The sequence below is a fragment of the Mobula birostris genome, chromosome 10 (assembly GCF_030028105.1).
Source record: "Mobula birostris isolate sMobBir1 chromosome 10, sMobBir1.hap1, whole genome shotgun sequence".
Taxonomy (NCBI): domain Eukaryota; kingdom Metazoa; phylum Chordata; class Chondrichthyes; order Myliobatiformes; family Myliobatidae; genus Mobula; species Mobula birostris.
Genome location: NC_092379.1, coordinates 91,667,225 through 91,688,492, shown reverse-complemented (window position 1 = coordinate 91,688,492; position 21,268 = coordinate 91,667,225). Strand labels below are relative to the sequence as shown.

The window sequence follows — 21,268 nt, the reverse complement described above, 5'->3', positions numbered from 1 at the left end:
CCCCCTTCCTTTCCTGTCCTGATGAAGGGTCTCGGCCCGAAACATTGACTGCTTATTCATTCCCATAGATGCTGCCTGCCCTGCTGAGTTCCTCCAGCATTTTGTGCAAGCTGTCTTGGATTTCTAGCATCTGCAGATTTTGTCATGTTTGTGCTTCTTATTGTCCTGTAGAGGACAACACAAATCTTATTGAATTTCAATAGTACAACGTCTCTGAAACCCCGTGATAGTTTCACCAGGGGTAATTGGCTGTTGTATCCTTTAGAACAGAGGTAAGGAGAAATTTTTTTAGCCAGCGAGTAGTAAATGTGTGGAATGCTTTGCCACGGACAGTGTTGAAGGCCAGGTCCGTGCGTGTACTTAAGGTGGGAGTTGATCATTTTCTGATTGGTCGGGGCATCAAAGGATATGGCAAGAAGTCAGGTGTATGGGGTTGAGTAGGATCCAGGATCAGTCCTGATGCATAGGCAGAGCAGACTCTATGGGCTGAATGGCCTAATTCTGCTCCTATGTCTTATGGTCTTATGGAATCATGATGGAGGCAGCTGCTTTGTGGCCCATTGCTACACAGAGTGATTTCAAGCAAGAGATTAAAATGAATATTACCACTAGCAGTGAATATTACATACTAGTAAAGAATGAAACCAGCTGAAGGGTCCCCATGGTGATGATAGAGTCACAAGGCTCCTTTTCATTGACTACAGCTCTGCCTTTAAAACCATCATTCCAAATAAACTGATTCCTAAGCTCCGTAACCTGGGCCTTGGCACTCAGATCTGCAGCTGGATCTTCAACATCCTCACAGACAGGACCCAAGCTGTAAAAATAGGGGACAAGCTCTCCTCTACAATCACTCTGAGCACCAGTGCCCCACAAGGCTGTGTACTCAGCCCCCTGCTGTACTCACTGTACACCCATGATTGTGTAGCCCAGTTTCCATCGAACTCAATATATAAATTTGCTGATGACAACAATTGTAGGCCGTATCTTGGGTAATGATGAGTTTGAGTACAGAGAGGAAATTAAGAACCTGGTGGCATGGTGCGAAGACAACAACCTATCCCTCAACGTCAGCAAGATGAAAGAATTGGTTGTTGACTTCAGAAGGAGTAGTGGACCGCACGGCCCAATTTACATCGGTGGTGCGCAAGTGGAACAGGTCAAAAGCTTCAAGTTCCTCGGGGTCAATATCACAAATGTCCTGACTTGGTCCAACCAAGCAGAGTTCACTGCCAAGAAGGCCCACCAGCGCCTTTACTTCCTGAGAAAACAAAAGAAATATGGCCTGTCCCCTAAAACCCTCACTAATTTTTATAGATGCACCGTAGAAAGCATTCTTCTAGGGTGCACTACAACCTGGTATGGAAGTTGTCCTGTCCAAGACCGAAAGAAGCTGCAGAAGATCGTGAACTCGACGCAGCACATCACACAAACCAATCTTCCGTCCTTGGACTCACTTTACACCGCATGCTGTCGGAGCAGTGCTGTCAGGATAATCAAGGACATGACCCACCCAGCCAACACACTTTTCGTCCCTCTTCACTCCGGGAGAAGGCTTAGGAGCTTGAAGACTCATATGGCCAGATTTGGGAACAGCTTCTTTCCAACTGTGATAAGACTGCTGAACAGATCCCGACCCAGATCTGGGCCGTACCCTCCAAATATCCAGACCTGCCTCTCGGTTTTTTTTGCACTACCTTACTTCCCATTTTTCTATTTTCTATTTATGATTTATAATTTAAAATTTTAATATTTACTATCGATTTGTAATCCAGGGAGCGGGAAGCACAGAATCAAATATTGCTGTGATGATTGTATGTTCTAGTATCAATTGTTTGGCGACAATAAAGTATAAAGTATGTAATTCCTGCCAGTTTTCTAGCTGGGTATGCACAGCTAAATCGGTGATGTTCTCAGGTGTATCAGGGACATACGTGCAACATTTCTGGGCAATAATAGCACCACAACCACCTTTCTCGGTTTAGTGCCAGTCTCTTTGGAAGGGCCACAGTGCAGATTGCCAGCATTTTGGCAGTGATGTCACTGACAGCTTGGTCATATCATACAGCACTAAGGCTGTGTCATTAGCCAACTCTCTAGTGCTGAGGCCCTATTGATGCTCTGGCGAGCGAGTCTGGAGGGTCCCCAGAACAGGGATGCTATTATCCAGGAATGCTCAGTTTCCATAGTGCTCCTTTGACAGCGACACTGCACAGTGGGACGCAGACAGAGCAGAGATAGGCGGGACATATATGGCACTATATAGGCCAGATAACAATAACCCTCATTAGCACTTAGTTCAAGCCAAAGATCCAATTTTAGCTGTGGCAGCCAGTGACAGGGCTGACGGCTGCATAGCCAGTTAGAATCATTAATGGGATTCGGAGGGTCATCAGTGGTATAGGCATGACACGTACTGTTACCCAAATCTAGTCCTATCCCATAGTGGTTACAGTAACAGACTCCCCCCAAAGCAGCTTCAGAGCAATGGAGATATGCCATCCATGCCACCTTTCAAATCAGTCGCATTGGCAAAAGTCAATTCTGTGGGCAGCGTAGTCCTGTGCTCTGTTCACAGTGCTAGTCTCATTATCAAAGTAAAACACAGAATCAAATTCCCTAGGAGTTAGGAGTTAGGAGTATAGGTGCATTGGCAGCCACCTTTCAAACATATGGATCCCCTAGAACCCACCCAACTATTATGTTTTGTAACTGCAAAGCATAAAACTAATTGAAAGTGAAACATGGAGCCAGGAATAGGTGTACTTTGTTGGGTTTTACTTTAGTGAGGTGCACACTTATGACGTGGTGACATAACGTATGCCATTCACGTACTTTTTACATATAACCTGTAATGGATTATGTAAACAAAGAAAGAATGCTAAATCAAGCTCATCTTAGTGCTGTTAATAAGGGGGAAACTGAAATTTCTGTTCCACATTCCAGCCACTTCGGGCAACCCTGTAGACCAGAGACAGTGTGAGATCTTTTCTGGTTTCCTTTTGGATCATCTCTAAAGGAACAGGGAGACTTCTGATTTGCATTAAGGAGAATATATCAAGTGGAGTGCCCTCTTTAATGAATTGTTCATGTATTTTCTTTTCTAAGGACAATCAGGGCAATCCCAAGCCATCCCAACCACAATTTATTCCAGCTGCTACCATCTGGGAAGCGGTTTGCAAGATAACTATCTTTTTAAAACCTCAAGTTCTACGTATTGTTTTCTTCCAACCAGAAATGACTGGTATTGCACTTACTGGAAATGTATACTAAAGTAGAAAGTGCTGTAAATAGCAAGTCAGGCAGCATCTATCAGGAAAGAGAATCAAATTACCCCTTGAGTTAATAATGTTGCATGAAAATTGAAAAAGTTGGAGGAAGAATGAGTTTTTAAAATAGAGGCAGGAAAAGGAGGAAGGAATGAGGAAGCAGGATAAACAACCAGTGGAGAATGTTTAAATGGGAAAATAGACATGGGTAGCTGCCTATGACAGAAGATAAAGAAACCAAGGATGAGTATAAATGTGGCTGCTCATCCAGTTTTCTGCAACAGAGTTATTGACTGTGATCTCCCTTCATGTAGACTGGTCAGAGGTAGATACAGGTGTTCGGAAAGCAACAAATTAACCATGAAACCCTGCCCTCAGAAGTCCTGACACCCTTGGACAGGAAGTATGGCTGGATAGAAGCTTTGACCCAATCAAAACCTGTGAGGGTTTTTACAGCCTTTAAATTTCAGACTTTAAAATTCATTAAAATTACTGCAATAAATAGAAATATAAGAAAATATACTTAAAATCAATTAGAGCATTGCAAAATAATTTGGAATATTAAAATAATAAAAACTAATCAACAACAATTGTGTTTATAACCTCTAGGCTGGGAATGCCCAGTGAATTGATCCTACAGCAAATCCCAAATGAAATAGGCCTCCACGTTTGGACTCTGTGTTAAGGCAAGCGGCAGATGCAGAGACATCTATCACTCATTGCATTCAGGACCTATTTCAGGTCTGCCTGTGCCTCGGATTTACTTGCATGGCAGCAGCAGGAGTCTGTTTCATCAGGGGCTGCCAGCTACAAACTGACACAAAAATATTTGCATTGGTTTTGATTAGCTCCGTATCTTCATGGTCATTTTAAATTGATGCAGGATATGTCAAACTACACTATTGAGCTTAGTGTTTTAAATTATCACTATTTATGCTCAATTTTAATGAACTGCTATAGGAACAGCGTGCTGGTAGGCATGCTTAAAGCAGGAATACTGGAAACTTTTACATGCAAATTCTTTTCAAACAATTCAGCCTTTCATTAAGTAACGTTTCGATAATGGGACGTTACAAATGTGGGACTATTAGTCCTGTCATCTTTTTAAATTGAAAATGTAAAGTCATTGCTACTGCCTTATCTAAAGACACTTTGATTGCAAGATCATTATCTTTTTAAAACCTGCAGCAGTGACAGCAAGTTTAAAAGGTGCCTTTCACAAGGAAGCAGTGAGAAATTGCGAACAAGCGTCTTGTTTCAAGGTCAGCTGAAATTTGAAGTTACATAAATGCTAAAAATAAAACTCTTCCTTAAAGCTTTGTATGAGCAACCAAGTCATACAGATCAGGAAAATCCCGAAATCTGAGTGAGGGGAATATTGGAAACAAAGCTCAAAATATTGCGAACTGTTGGGAAACTGATATGAAACAGCAAGTCCTTCTACAATTGAGCAGATGAGTGGATCCTAACATGCTGCACGATACAGAAACTGCACTGTGGAAACAGGTGACTCTATAATGGGTAGTTAAAACACATCACTGGCACCAAGGACATAAATACAGAAAGGTGCCGGAAACGGGCCAGAGGCATCATACAGGATTCCAAAGACCCTGCTCGTGGACTATTTGTCCCACTCCCATCAGGAAGGAAGCTACACAGCATCCGTGCCAGGACCTCCAGAGCCAAAAACAGATACTTCCCCCAAGCCATAATGCTGATTAACACCTCAATCCACTAAAATACCCCTCCACACCCCCCACCAGTAAAGTAGCATTTCCTGTCAGAGTCACTTTAGGTAAAGACACTCCTGTGCCTACCATCAATTTATGGACATATAATCAATGTATATAATCTACCTGATGTATTTACATTTACTGTGCTTTTTTATCATTGTGGGATATCTTATTGTGTGTTTTTTTTGTACTGCATTGGATCTGGAGTATCAATTATTTCATTTTCCTTTACACTAAACAATCTTAATTCCTTGTAAATGCTGCATATATTGTGAAGCTGTAGCAATATAAACAATAGATTGAGAAATAGATTAATGTTTCAATCACAAACTTTCCTTTGATTCCACTTGTTACACACCTCAGAATATTTAATAGCAGTTTCTCTCATTATTTCAGCAGTGGTAAACAGACGACTTGAAAAAATCAGTTAGAGAGCATTACAGTGCAGATGCTGGAATCTGAAAGAAAATCAGAAATGCTGGAAGAACTCAGCCAGTCAGACAGTCTCTGAGGAAAGAGTGACTCATTAACAGTTTGGGTCAGATACTCTTCACCAGAACTGGGAGAGAAGTAGAAAGCAGGCAGTTCGCAAACATCTCACCTCTCCTGGAAGTTCCGGGAGTCTCCCGCATATGAATATTGGCTCCCTGGTTCCCGCAAATTATATACAATGTCACGGAAATCAATTTTTTTGAGAGCGAGCAAGCCAGAGAAAGCAAGCGAGAGCGTGAGAGAGAAAGAGAGAAAGCAAGCGAGAGAGAGAGCGAGAGAGAAAGCAAGCGAGAGAGAGATCGCAAGAGAGAAAGCAAGCAAGAGCGTGAGAGAGAAAGAGAGAAAGCAAGTGAGAGCGCGCGAGCGACCACAAGACAGAGAGAGAGAGAGAGCAAGAGCACGCCATGGCAGAGTGTTCCAAAAAAATATAAAACGTACGTCACCCCAGACTACACTAAAGTGTACCCCTGCCTAATAGGGGTCAAAAATAATGACAGTGTTGCTCGCTGCACTGTTTGCGACAGTGACTTTTCTATTGCCCATGGTAGGTTAAGACTGTAAAAGACGTGTTGAGGTGAGTTTAACAGGTGTCATTCGTTCATTAGCATAGCTAACGTTATTTAAACTAGCTGGCCGGCTGCTAAGGAGCTACTCTATTGCAGACATCCCACCTCTCCCAGAAATTCTGGAAGTCTCCTGCAAATTGATGTTGCTACCTCCCTGAAATGAGTTTTTGCAGGGTGGGATGTCTGAGTTTGCAAAGCAGAGTAGGGAACAGAGGAATAAAATTTAAGACAAAAACTATATGGATATGAGAATGGAAACTGATCACTATCCCAAAATGTTCATTGGTTGTCTTTGCACAGACATTACTGGCTGAGTTATTTCAGCATACTTGTTTTGTTTCAGCCAGATATTGTGGTTTTGATTATTAGCTGGTGAGCATGTATAGCTCCAGACTCATACAGCTGAACTGGTAGAGATGGGCTGGCTGGTGATACAGTGACATTGGCACCGGACCCCGGAATGGAGGTTCCTGGGTTCAAATCCAGTTGGGGCCGCTCCCGAGTACGCTTTCCATCCGTGCTGGGTTGAGTGTCGAGATCGCAACTCGACCTCGTAAAATAAAGGGAAAAATACTGCGGAAATGTCTGTGTGTGGAGTGGCTCGCCACACAGTCTCTCTCTCGTTCCGCGCCTTGCAAAGGCTTGAAAAAGAGATCATCGTGCTCACGCACAGACGTGCACGCATGCACACGCAGATGCACATGCACGCACACACACACCAAAAATAAAGAACTCGTAGAGTTACCAATTGAATTGAACCAGCAACTGCTAGTGTAGTCCAACGAGAAGTCTGAAGAAGAGGAGGTGATTAACAGAACACTTCCATGATGCTCCCAGAAGACCAGTACTAAAGTTCACCCAAGCTGAGGCCTTATCCTCAGTAGCACGCTTCAAACTAAATTTGTTATGTGCCACCATATGCAGCCCTGAGATTCATTTTCTTGTGGGCATACTCGATAACTCTATAATCGATTAATAAGCATAACAGAATCAATGAAAAACCACAGCACTTGGGTGTTCAACTGGTGTACAAAAGACAGCAACTGTGCAAATACAAAAAGAAGTTAATAATCAACATTCCCTCTAAGGTGTGCGCACGCACACGTTGTTTGCTGCTACCGCACAACGCAATTTAAACTGTGCACAAAAGTTTTACACCCTCTACCTCGTTGGCAGGTTAAGTATATTTCATGACTGTACACTATCACATTTCCTGTTCTGGTTTCTGATGCAGACTACGCAGAGTCTGTGATGATTTGTCTTCAGGTTTTAGATCTGGCTTATTTGTACTGTTTTTATTGAAGGAATTATTCAGTGCTCATAGATTGTCACCTTGTCACGGTGGAGAAGCTTGTGTGGTCCTGAGATCTCCAGAGCAATGCCGTCTGGAGCTATGCTTCTGGTAGGGTCACCCACGGTGGTAAGGTCGGGGTGAGGTCCCTGACGAAGAACAATCCAACCAAGACTTCAACCGTGGAACAGGCAGACGAAGTTACTTCAAACTCAACGGCTGTGAAGGCGAATGAAGGCTGCAACAAATTCATCACCTCCAATCATCGTGGTTTCCATGCCTTTGAAATCAGTTGGTTGATTTGTGAAGTATCGTGTGCTTCTTGGAGTGCAACATCAAGTACACGTTAAACAGATACACGCACAGGCGTCATCACTCTGTACGGAACGAAGACCATTATCCTCAACCTCGAGGGATAGCCACGACGTTGTCACTGGACAAAATTGCATAGCACAAGATTTTTGCACACACTGGTCATCACGAATTAGAAGGAACATTGATAATATTGAGAACATGAGATGAAGAGTCTTTGAAATTGACATAGTTTGCCCTCTGATTCAAGGAGGACAAAATTGATTTAGCTGTCTTCTCAGTTGGGGTCAGTGCATGGGGCTGATATTAACCGGAAGATGGATAGAAAAACTCTACACTTTTGTGGGATCTGGAGGAGAATTCTTGCTTTCCTTAAATTCATACTCATGTAAGTTAATAATTAAGAGTAGGGACTATCGGTTGGCTCACATGATTATTTGAGTCCAGTAAGCGCATAAACAATCAGAGCAGGACTAGGCTATTCAGCCTGATCCACTATTCAGCTCGATCATTGCTGATGCAGCACCATCTTCCTACCCCATAATCCCTTGATTCATTGCATATTCAGAAACACCAGTCTCTATTTTGATTGCAATCAGAATCAGAATCAGGTTTAATATCAGCAGCATATGTTGTGAAATTTGTTAACTTTACGACAGCAGTTCAATGAAATACATGATAAATAAATAGAGATAAAAAATTGAGTTACATTAAGTATACCAGGTTTCCCTCGCCATCCAATGCTAGAGCGTTCCTATGAAACTGTTCTTAAGCCGAAACGTCGTAAAGCGAAGAAGCAATTACCATTTATTTATATGGGAAAATTTTGTGAGCGTTCGCAGACCCAAAAATAACCTACCAAATCATGCCAAATAACACATAAAACTTAAAATAACAGTAACATATAGTAAAGCAGGAATGATATGATAAATACACAGCCTATATAAAGTAGAAATACTTTTCCACAATCATTACTGCACTATTCTTCTCCGTAGCAAAAATCTCACGCAAGCGCCGTCGGCAGAAAATCTCACGCAAGCGCCGTCGGCAGAAAATCTCACGCAAGCGCTGTTGGCAAAGACACTCTCTCCAGTAATCTTTAAACTATGAAGCTGCCAAATCATACCAAATAACACGTAAAAATACACAGCCCATATAAAGTAGAAATAATGTATGTACAGTGTAGTATCACTTATGGGAATCGGGAAGACAGCACCGAGCACACTGATGAAGGTGTGTTAGACTGCGTCGTCGCAGGTTGGGGTGGTGCAGTGGCCCCCACCCTCCAGGCCGCCGACTGATACATTGCCACAAAGAACACAGGGGTAGCCGGGAGGCACACAGCACATCTTTAAGAAAAAAGCCGAAATAAACATGCTAATTAATTAGGTGCTGCCCGGCACGTAATTGTCAGCCCAGATCAGTGTCCATTGCCGATTGCATCGCCTTTGATCTGGGTCAACATTTATGTTGGACATTGGACCATTAAATTAGTTACTTAAGTTCCTGGACATTAACATATGAGACAGCTTGTCCTGGGCCCAGCACTTACATTCACTGGCCACCTGTACACCTGCTCAATAATGCAAATATATAATCAGCCAATTATGTGGCAACAACTCAATGCATAAAAGCGTGCAGACATGGTCAACAGGTTCAGTTGTTGCTCAGATCAAATGTCAGAATGGGGAAGGATGTGATCTGAGTAACTTTGACCATGGAATGATTGTTGGTGCCAGATGGGGTGGTTTGAGTATCTCAGAAACTGGCGATCTCCTGGGATTTTCACGCACAGCAGTCTCTAGAGTTTACAGAGAAGGGTGCCATAAACAAAAAACATCCAGTGAGCAGCAGTTCTGAGGGCAAAAATGTCTTGACAATGAGAGAGGTCAGAAGTGGATTGCCAGACTGGTTCAAGCTGACAGGATGGTGACAGGAGCTCAAATAGCCACACATTACAACAGCGGTGTGCAGAACAGCATCTCTGAATGCACAGCATGTTGAACCTTGAAGTGGATGAGCTACGCAGCAGAAGACCATGAACATGAACTAACTGTAGATGGAACCACAAGGAATGCATATCACCATCTTTATAAAACCCCATAAGTAGCATAACCAGGCCATTCAGCCCATCTAGTCTGTTCCATTATTTTCATCATGGCTGATCTATTTTCTCTGTAACCTCAATCTCCTGCCTTTACCCTGTAACCTTTCATAACCTGACTAATCAAGATCCTATCAATGTTCTCCTTAAATACATTGAATAGCCTGGGCTCCATAGCCACCTGTGGCAATGAACTCCTCACCACACTCTTGCTGAAGAAATTCCTTTTTAATATCTATTCCAAAATGGACGCCACTCTATTCTGAGGCTGTGCCCTTTGGTCCCAGACTCCCACTACAGGAAATATCCTCTCCACTCTATCTACGCCTTTCAACATTTCATAGGTTTAAATGGGAACCCCTTTCATTCTTTCATTCTTCTAAATTCTAGCAAATACAGCCCCAGAGCCATCAAATGCTCCTCATATGATAAGCCTTTCATTCCCGGAATCATTCTTGTGAATCTCCTCTAAACCCTCTCTAATATCTGCACATCCTTTCTTAGACAAGGAGCCCAAATCTGCTCACAATACACCAAGTGAGGCCTCACCAATGCCTTATTACATCATTCTAGTCCTCAAAATGAATGCCAGTATTGAGTTTGCCTTTCTCACCACTGGTGCAACCTGCAAGTTAACCTTTATGGAATCCTGCAAGAGGTCTCCCAAGTCCCTTTGGATCTTGGACTTTTGTATTTTTTCCCCATTTGGAAAATAGTCTATGCTTTTATTCCTTTTACTAAAGTGCGTGATCATACATTTCCCAACACTATATTCCATCTTGCCACTTCTTTGCTCATTCTCTTAATCTGTCCAAGTCCTTCTACAGCCTCCCAACTTCCCAATATGCCTGCCCCTCCACTTATCTTCATATCATCTCTAAGATAATCCCATTAATACGGCCATCCCTTTCTTATTCCTCAGTCCTCTCATATAACAGTAGCTTCAGTAGCTGAGCTCTCCAATCTGTCCTGTCTGAGTACTGCCATGACATTTTCCCTGGCTCCCCTCCCCCTTAAATTCCTCCCATTCTATCACGTGCAAACCAACTGAACATTGAGCTGCCAGTCCTGCCCTTACTGCAAATAATCCTCACTAATGGCTACAATGTCATAAATCCACATGCTGAACCAGGCCCTAAGCTCATCCGCTTGTCCTACAATACTCCTTGCATTGAAATATACACAGTTTAGAACATTGGTCCCACCATACTCAACCTTTCCAATCCTGACTTTGGATGTAACAATATCTTTCCCCACAACTATTCCACTATCTGCTCTGGCTCTCTGGTTCTCATCACCCTGCCACTCTAGTTTAAACAACCTCCCCCCTGCAGCACTTGCAAACCTTCCTGCAAGGATATCAGACCCCTCAGTTGCAAACCATCCCTTACATACAGGTCACACTTTTATGGAAGTGAACCCCATGATCCAAAAATCTGAAGCCGTCCTTTCTGCACCATCTCCTTAGCCACGTGTTAAACTGTATGATTTTCCTGTTTCTGGCCTCACTAGCACATGGCACAGGTAACAATCCCTGGATGTCCTGTCCCTTAACTTAGCACCTAACTCCCTGAACTCACTTTGCTTACCCAGTTCATTACCCTTCCTACCCATGTCATTTGTACCAACGTGGACCACAACCTCTGGCTGCTCACCCTTCCACTGAAGAATACTGTGGACATGATCCGACATGTCCCTGGCCCTGGAACCTGGGGGGGGGGGGGGGCAACATACCATCCAGAAATCTCATTCTCGTCCACTGAACCTCCTTTCTGTTCCCCTATCACTACAGTTCACCTCTTCTGCTCCTTCCCTTCTGAGACACTGGGCTGAACTCATTTCCAGAGACCTGACCATTGCAGCTTTCCACTGCTATGTCACCCCACTCAACAGTATCCAAAGTAGCATGCACAATACGCTGGAGGAACTCAGCAGGTCGGGCAGCATTCGTGGAAACAAACAGTCAATGTTTCAGGCCGAGACCCTTCGTCAGGACTGAAGAGGGAGGGGGCAGGGGCCCTATAAAGAAGGTGGGGGAAGGGTGGGAAGGAAAAGGCAGGTAGGTGCCAGGTGAAAAACCAGTAAGGAGAAAGATGCTGCCCAACCTGCTGAGTTCCTCCAGCGTGTTATGCGTGTTGTTTTGACCCCAGCATCTGCAGAGTATTTTGTGTTTACAATCCAAAGTAGTGTGCCTGTTGTTGAGGAGAATGGCCTCAGACGTACTCTGTCCCAGCTGTCTATTTCCCTTCCATCACCTGACAGTCACACATTCTCCTGCCTCCTGCCATCTAGGGGTGATTACCTGCTATCTATCATCTCAGTTTCCCTTTTGAGCCAAAGGGCCTGGAACTGCAGCTCAGTGCACCTGGTGCAGATTTGGTTTCCCAGCAGGCTGGAAGGCTCCCAGAAATCCCGCATTTCCCACAAAGAACAAAACACAACCCCTGGAGCCTTTCTTACTATATACTTACGAAGTGTTGACTTGTAAAGCTCTCTCCTCGAACTGGGTGAAGACACCTTTACCTTTCGCCTCTGAACTCCAGGTGGCCACTGTTCAAGCTCCAAAACTTTGATAATTTGTCATTAAAATGAACTTTTTTGTTCTGTGTTTTTGTGTAAAATGTGCACAATTGATGTTAATTCTTTGTATGTTTCTTATATGATGCTATATCCTTATAATGCTGCTGTAAATTTTTCATTGCAACTAATCTGATGTTTATTTACGCTTATCATAATAAACTCACCTATCAACCTGTGATACAGTTATGAGGTCACCTCCTCATTCCTCTAAGCTCTAGAAAATAGGGGTTGCACCAACTCAATTTCACCTCTTATAGCCGAACTGTCTTCCCAGGAACCAGTTTGGTGTCTCTTCACTGCAATCCCTCTCTATAAAGTGAATACATTTTTAGACAAGGGGACAAAAATTATGTTCAATTACACCAGGGGTGGCCTTACATTCTCACAGCTAGTCTCTGTTGGTTCTTAGAACAACTTCATTTTCCTGTAGACTGTTCAATAATTGTTGCCAAAGTACTCTTGTACTCAAATTATATTGCATTTATTTAGCTGCCAGATTTTGAGAAGGGGGACTCAGGCAAGCATACAGCTCCCAATTTTCTTTTGACACAGTCAAAAAGCACTTGATTTGGACATGATATCTGGAGACTAATTCTGGATTCTTTATTATATGACAGAACGCAAATGTGTGAATGGACTTGATATCTGCATAATTGTTCCTCTGTATTCAAAATGACCAAATGATTTTCCTAGTCTAATTGGGAGTCCATCATGCAGAAACTCTGCTTTGCCAGCCTAAAACCTATAATAAAAAGTAGGATAGGAATAAACAGGTGAGTAATATTGTTGGATGAGGCAGGTAGGTGGAGGAAATATGGTGGACTAGGCTTGAGAATGGGCTAACAGAATGTGTACTGATCAGATCAGGGGAGTGTGGTGACTAGGGTGTGTGTATCTGAGTGGAGTTGGTCTCTAGTACAGGTCCAAAAGTCCATATTTCAGGGGAATGTAAATAATCACACGATGATTGGGGGCAGCAAATGGAGATTGATGGTAAATATTATAAAAAAATCAAGCAGAAGGCAATTTGTGAGGTGACTTGGCTGTTAAGTCACTACTTCTGCTTCGGATGTTTGTGGGTTTGGGTATCATACTGCATGTCAGGTTATGGTAGATGAAGATACCAATATTGTGCTGTTGATGTTCTGTTTTTATATCAGTGCCATTCTTCCGAAGAATTGTTAAATTATTCCAAGCTGCATTGGGTGTATGGAGAAGAATTATCAGAACATTATTATGAGAAACTGATTTGAAGGATGTTGTAGAATTGTGTGGATCCAGATTAGTTATGTGGCATATCTTTACTAAACTAATTGCAGTTTAGAATAGCTTGATGTATTGCAATGTGACAAGCTCTGTTTAATCAAATACTCCAAGTTATTTCCTTAATAAAATCAAAAGTGATTACAAGAACAAACTTAGGGTAAGAGGGAAAAAAATTTGACAACTACTTCCTTGACGTCTGTCAAGCCAACACCCTTCCTGCCCTATTCATCAGGTATAAGTGATGAAGTGATTGCTTTTTTACAATTTAAGTCAGTGAAGTCCTGGAACCATGAGCAACTGGGTGGTTAACCATGGCATGTCTGCTCTTGTCATCGTAAGAAGATTATTAGACCTTTCTTCTGAGTCTTTTCAATGACAATGGCATCAGAAGAGCTACAGAAAACTGACTGAGCACTGTAATTTTTTGTTTACAGGTGGCGTGGCTGGGAATAAACATCTTCCTATTTGTCTATTACTATGGAGTCTATGAATATAATCCAGAATATTACTACACAAGGATGATTCTCGGAGTAAGTACCCGTACTTCATTTATCTATCAAAGTTTATTGATATTTGTAATGCAATGGATTCCTGTTAATTGGAACACATTGGGACCAGTTAGTTTAAGTTCATGGAAATAATTAAAAGTATAAAAAAGACAGACTGAATAATAAATTATGTATTTAAATGAAATACAAAACAAATTAAAAATACTAATGTAGTACTACCAAACTATGTATTAGTGCCTAAGTTACTGAAGGAGGAATTGATCCAGTGTACACTGCCATGCTCTTTTGGTTGACTGTAAATGAACACAACTGGTGCAGACAGCTAGTCTAGATAATGCACTGCCTTCATACAGTGCTTTTGACGGTTGCATCTTCATTTGCATTGTAACATTCAAGATGATTGTTAATATCTTCAAATTCTTCGGAGTTCCTAACTTCCTGAAGTAGCAAAATCATTTTATTTTCACTCCCGGCTATTTCTGGCATCTCCAAGCCTGAATGCTTGAAATCACAGTGAGCAAAACATTTGAATTATCTTACTGCTTATTTCTTGCCAAAGTTCACTGCTTTTTGAACCCAAATACATGCAACTGACACTGTTTAAAAACTGTTCACTTTAAGCAGGATGTAGTGTCTGATAACTACACAAGAGCGCATGACTGACGCTAATTAGAAACGGTTCAGTAACAGTCTCCTGCCCCAATTAAGTAACATAGTGTCCCAAATAAATGAAGGGAATCCTGGCTATTTTCTCAATTAGATTTTGTTCCTTTGCTGGTTGTTCCAAATACATAACTGGCCTGATTAACCGATGGCCCAATTAACCAGAATCCACTGTGCTTTCTTTACAAGGTGCAGTTAAAATATTTCAAACAGTTCGTGAGTAACAAGTTATTGCTGCACTACCTAATTAGTATCTCCTGCATGTATCACATTAACAGGAATGTCTTGTTTCGTGCTCTGACGGATTTAAGGTAATTATTCTGACATGACATAAGAATTGCTTGGGATTTCCTGAACAGCCACCTGCCTTTGTGAGAAAGGGTGCATTTCTGTCAACCAGAATGGGAACAAGCTCCTGAAGATGCTTGTTTATTTACTTCACCTTCACTGGTGCTTCAATGTAATCAAATTTGTTAACGAGTGGCCCATAAACAGGAAATTAGGCATGATTATCAAGACTGTAACCTATTCTGATTGAAGATTGTAAAGAGATCCCTGAAACTGTAGATGGTTGCCACACTGGATAGATGTGCTTAAATCTTTTCCTTTTTTTTTTGGTGTGGTCTCTTATCGTGAATCAAATGAGCAGGACTTCCCACTGCGTAGGTTGCCAGGATTTCATACACAATTACCCTTCTACGCATTCCAGAGTCTACATTCCTTATCGTAATTTACTCAATATCACAATAAACCCTTAATATGCAAATCTGAAGTAATTATAGATACCTGAGTCATAACAATTATTTATAATGGCATGTATTATTCCTCTGGATAATCCACTACGATCCAATTAAATAAGATATGCTTTCCACATGTCATGTTTTAGGTTTGACGCTCTCTGTGTTCTAATACAAAAGCAGTGTACATAAAGTTTGGGGCTAAAAATCCAGATTCTGGAACAGGGAGAATTAAAAGGGATGGAACTTTACATAGCTTTAAAGTAAATTTATTATTCGTGGACTCTTGAAAGAGTGGGTTTGTTCATAAAATGTAAAGTAATCTTTGATTATATTTTTTGAAAAACAGCAGACCTTTCCTTATCATTCAGTTTGTCTCCTGCCACGTTGTTTTAACATCTTTCTTCAATCAAAGTTATCCTGCTATTATTGGGGGAGTCAATCCAAAAAATGTAGGATGCAGAGTTGTAGAAACAGAATTGAAACATGTTCAAATTAATATTAAACAATGCTACTTATCAGAAAATTACAGGCCAGTGGGCCTGACGTCAGTAGTGGGAAAGTTATTGGAAGGCATCCTAAGGGTCTGGATATATGAGTGTTTGGATAGACAGGGACTGATTAGGGATAGTCAGCATGGCTAAGTACATGGTAGGTCATGTCTAACCAATCTTAGAGTGCCTTTCGAGGACGTTACTAGGAAAGCTGATGAAGGCAAGACAGTGGATGTTGTCTACATGGACTTTAGCAAGGCACTTGACAAGGTCCCACATGAGAGTTGGTCAGGAAGGTTCGGCATGCAAGATGAGGTGTGCTTTGTGGGGAAGCCTGAGAGTGCCTCTCTGACTGGAGGCCTGTGACTAGTGGAGTGCCACAGAAATCAGTGCTGGGTCGATTGTTGTTTGTCGTCTATATCAATGATCTGGATGATAATATGGTTAATTGGATCAGCAAATTGCAGATGACACCAAGCAAGGGGGTGTAGTTGACAGCGAGCAAGACTATCAGAGCTTGCAGTGGGATTTGGACCAGCTGGACAAATCTGCTGAAAAAATGGCGGATGGAATTTAATGCAGACAAGCGCAAGTGTTTCACGTCAGTAGAACCAACCAGAGTAGCCTTACATAGTGAACAGCAGGGCACTGAGGAGTGCAGTGTAACAAAGAGATCTGGGAATATAGGGCCATAACTCATTGAAAGTGGCATCACAGGTAGACAGGGTCATAAAAAAATGCTTTTTGGCACATTGACCTTCATAAATCGAAGTGTTGAGTACAGGAGATGGGATGTTATACTGCAGATATACAAGATGTTAGTGAAACCTATTTTAGAGTATTATGTGCAGTTTTGGTCATCTACCTACAAGAAAGATGTAAGTAATGTTGAAAAAGTACGGAGAAAATATACGAGGATGTTATCAGATCTGGAGGACCTGAGTTGTAAGGAAATATTGAATAGGTTAGAACTTCATTCCCTAGAGTGTAGAAGTTTTAGAATGTGCAAGTTTTTTCCACTGAGTTTGGGTGGGACTGCGACCAGAGGTCATGGGTTAAGGGTGAAAGATGAAAAGTTTAAGGGGAACATGAAGGGAAACTTCTTCACTCAGAATGTTGTGAAAGTGTAGAATAAGCTGCCAGTGCAAGTGGTGCATGTGAGCTGACTTTCAACATTTAAGAGAAGTTGGATAAGTACATGGATGGGAGGGGTATGGAGGGCTATGGTCCCGGCGCAGGCCATTGGGGGTAGGCAGGTTAAATGACTCAACACAGACTATAAGCACTGAAAGGCCTGTTTCTATGCTGTACTTTTCTATGACTCTGTGACTCTAAGACTTTAAGAAAAAGGATTGCAAATTTACACTGTATCTTTTTCAATATCTTGACCAGCCCATTACTGTATTTCCATTACTTTCTGTAAGTTAAACAAGCTTACTTCAATTTTAACAATTGTGCTCCTGTTTTTTTGCAGTCTGCACTGGCCTGGGCCCGAGCTCCAGCTGCCTGCCTCAACTTTAACTGCTTGTTGATCTTGCTGCCTGTTTGTCGGAATTTACTCTCCTTTCTCAGAGGATCCTGCTCGGTAAGAAACAGCCCTCCAACCTGATGGCATCAACATTGATTTCTCTAACTTCCGTTAATGCCCCTCCTCTCCTCCTTAACCCATCCCTAATTTTCTAATTGAAGATTGTAAAGAGATTCCTGAAATTGTAGATGGTTGCCACACTGGATAGATGTGCTTAAATCTTTTCCTTTTTTTTTGGTGTGGTCTCTTATCGTGAATCAAATGAGCAGGACTTCCCACTGCGTAGGTTGCCAGGAATTCATGCACAATTACCCTTCTACACATTCCAGAGTCCACATTCCTTATCGTAATTTACTCAATATCACAATAATCCCTTAAGATGCAAATCTGAAGTAATTATAGATACCTGAGTCATAACAATTATTTATAATGGCATGTATTATTCGTCTGGATAATCCACTACATTCCGATTAAGTAAGACATTTTGTGTGTGTTGCTTCCTCTTCTGATCACTGTAGGTGTAGATGTGGTATAACATAAGATTACTGGAAATAGTATATGCTGTTTCACCTACTTAACATGAGAAAGAGAAGTAAACAAATCTATTACCTATTCATAAAATATCCTAGAATTTCAGGTTGCTAATTCAACCCTTGGTCTTTAGAATTCTCTGCTGGGGTGATGCTTACTCCTTCAGAGATGACTCAGACAACTAATTCAACCCACCATTTAATCCTTTGTGATCCAAAGTTTCTCTGGAAGTCAACAATGAGTCTTAAAACTTGTTGCTGACAGCCATTTTATTAAGCATTTCAAGACCAAAGAACAAAGAAAGAAAGAACTTGAGAGAACTAAGGAAAATAAATCATGGACTTCTTGTATTCAGGCTTGAGAAAACAAAATTCTAGTCATTAACAATTAACCTATAAATAGTTAGATCTAAGTGGTGTGAAAACTGAGAAGCTGCTAGAAAAATATAGAAGCAACTGTATCAAAGTTAGTGGAAAATTCACTGAGCAATTACATGTATACAGGTAATTATGTACAAATACAAACAAGCATTGGAACGTTAAACTACAAGGAAAATACAAGGAAACTAATAATTCTACACCCTAATCCAACAACAGTGTTAATAATTTTCTTCTGATTCTTGCTGCTAAATGTGCTCTGATGTTCTCCAGAGGAGCGAATAGTTTTTTTTCACTCTGCCTGAAAGATCCCAGTTTAAACTACTGACCCTTATGAGCTTCTGCTGAGGTAACCAGGAAATCAGAGAAGAGCAAAATATTGCAGAGGATTTAAATGTAAACCAAAAGCCAGCTTTTCATTCCATGGCATTGACCTTCCACACTGAACTCTTGGTGGGCCCAAACTTTCCTGATGGTTTCTCCGGTTGTGTTGTTTGTAATTTTGGATAGCTTGGGGAAGTAGATGAGAATCCACTAACATTCCTCCCCATTGGCAAGAAATCACAGTCACCGTTTCAGAAGCAAGAATCATAAATTGTCAAAAGGGCTTCTGCTGGCTATGATAAAAATGTAAGATTTCTCCAGAAGAATCTTACTATAAATCATATAATCACCAGAGCCCAAGGTGCAACGCAATGACCTACCTGCACATTGACTTACTTCATCGCCAGCCTGTGAAAATTTCTGAATTATAGGGAGTATATAATGTTGTGTATATTTTAAAATAAATACTTCTATATAATTTGCAATACCCAAGGTTTGATTCCCGTTTTGCAAGACGCAAACTCCAGTCTATTATCCCAGTAAGTAAGTTTCATTAGATGTTTGCTGAGGAAGGGGTTAGACACAGTTACAATGCTGCCCTGGGGAACAGCTCCCTGACCCTTCACGCTTGACATGTGAATAAAGTACAGGGGCGCAACCAGTGCCTATTGAACAGAAAATTCTTTCTAGCCAGGGGAAAGTAGAAGTCAAGAAATTCAGAAAAATAGAAGAGAAGAACAATCAGTGTGAGTGGTATATTGGTTGATTTTATGAACAAGATTGTAGAATTGCAGCTATTCACAGCTCAAGTTTCCATATAGTTCACTATAATTTAGCCTTAAAAACAACCCATCATTCTCCAATGATTTCTCTGTAATTACGAGTTTCCATATCTGCTCTAACAAGAAGAACATTCCATATATTTACTACTCTCTGGTGGCAATCTTGAGTATTCTTCTTCTTCTTCTCCTTAGGCAGTCCCTTGGGATAGAGGACAATTTTCTTCCACTTCTGATTTGTGGGTCCCAGGAGACTAATGAGGCCAGAGTGGGAACTATATGGTCTTCTAGAGTTGAGGCAAGAGCTGACTGGAGGTTTGTGGATGGGCAGTTTGTGAGGTTGCTTCTGCAGCTTACGAAGGGCTTCTGTTTGCTCCTGGTGCATTGTCTTGAGGCTCTCAATTCATGCCAAAAGCTGCTCCTGCTCCCTGAGTGGTCATGTGCCCAGAATCAGTGGGGAAGATGCACCTTCCTCCAAAAAGATGCAGCTTGAAAGAAAGCTGAGAAAACAAGAAGTTGGAGGAACTCAGCAGCCTAGGCAGCATCTGTTGAGGGAAGCTAACAGTCAATGCTTCAGGTGGAGACTCTTTTCCTGAACTTACATTGAAGGTGCAGTATATGGACATGTTGCCAGCACTAGCAATGGGAGCTCCTTTGATTTTCTGACTCCAATCTTCTTTGATGTTCAGCATACCATGCAAGTCGATAATGCAACTGTCAATATTGTTCCATTAGTAGTATTCACCAATTGTCAAAGAGGTTATCAGTAGATTGCCCTAATTGGTTGCAAAGCTTTGCTGCATTGCTACAACTTCAACCAGTTTTAACAAACTCACTGAGGCTTCTCTATTGCATCCATCAAAAAAGAAACAATTTTTAAAAAGCTGCAAAAGAAAATAATTTTAAAAAATTAAAGTGTATCATAGCAGTCAAAATACAAGGTGTTTCTAGAAATATGGTGATTTGAAAAAAATAAGTGGGAAGAAGATGGATTGATCTGTGGATTTTTTCATAGATTTTTTCATAGATATGGATGGAATGATCTATGAGTTTGTTCTTGGATATGGATGGTATGATGTATGGATTTGTTCATTGGTTTGGATGGAATGATCTGTGGATTTGTTCATTGGTTTGGATGGAATGATCTATGGATTTGTTCATTGGTTTGGATGGAATGATCTATGGATTTGTTCATTGGTTTGGATGGAATGATGTATGGATTTGTTCATTGGTTTGGATGGAATGATCTGTGGATTTGTTCATTGGTTTGGATGGAATGATCTGTGGATTTGTTCATTGGTTTGGATGGAATGATCTGTGGATTTGTTCATTGGTTTGGATGGAATGATCTGTGAATTTGTTCATTGGTTTGGATAGAATGATTTATGGATTTGTTCATTGGTTTGGATAGAATGATCTGTGGATTTGTTCATTGGTTTGGATGGAATGATCTGTGGATTTGTTCATTGGTTTGGATGGAATGATGTATGGAATTGTTCATTGGTTTGGATGGAATGATCTATAGATTTGTTCATTGGTTTGGATGGAATGATGTATGGATTTGTTCATTGGTTTGGATGGAATGATCTGTGGATTTTTTCATTGGTTTGGATGGAATGATGTATGGATTTGTTCATTGGTTTGGATGGAATGATCTATGGATTTGTTCATTGGTTTGGATGGAATGATGTATGGATTTGTTCATTGGTTTGG

At 41.3% G+C, this 21,268-nt stretch overlaps 1 protein-coding gene across 1 annotated transcript in view; it reads left to right on the top strand.

The window, feature by feature from the left end:
* The first annotated feature begins 13,891 nt into the window (after positions 1-13,891).
* The window catches only part of nox1 (NADPH oxidase 1), a 34,436-nt gene continuing 27,059 nt past the window's right edge, over positions 13,892-21,268 (top strand). The window contains exons 1-3 of the mRNA XM_072270573.1: positions 13,892-13,947; positions 14,048-14,143; positions 17,491-17,601. Of these exons, the coding sequence (XP_072126674.1) occupies positions 13,903-13,947; positions 14,048-14,143; positions 17,491-17,601 (252 nt within the window). The 5' untranslated portion in view covers positions 13,892-13,902. The remainder of the gene's footprint in view (positions 13,948-14,047; positions 14,144-17,490; positions 17,602-21,268) is intronic.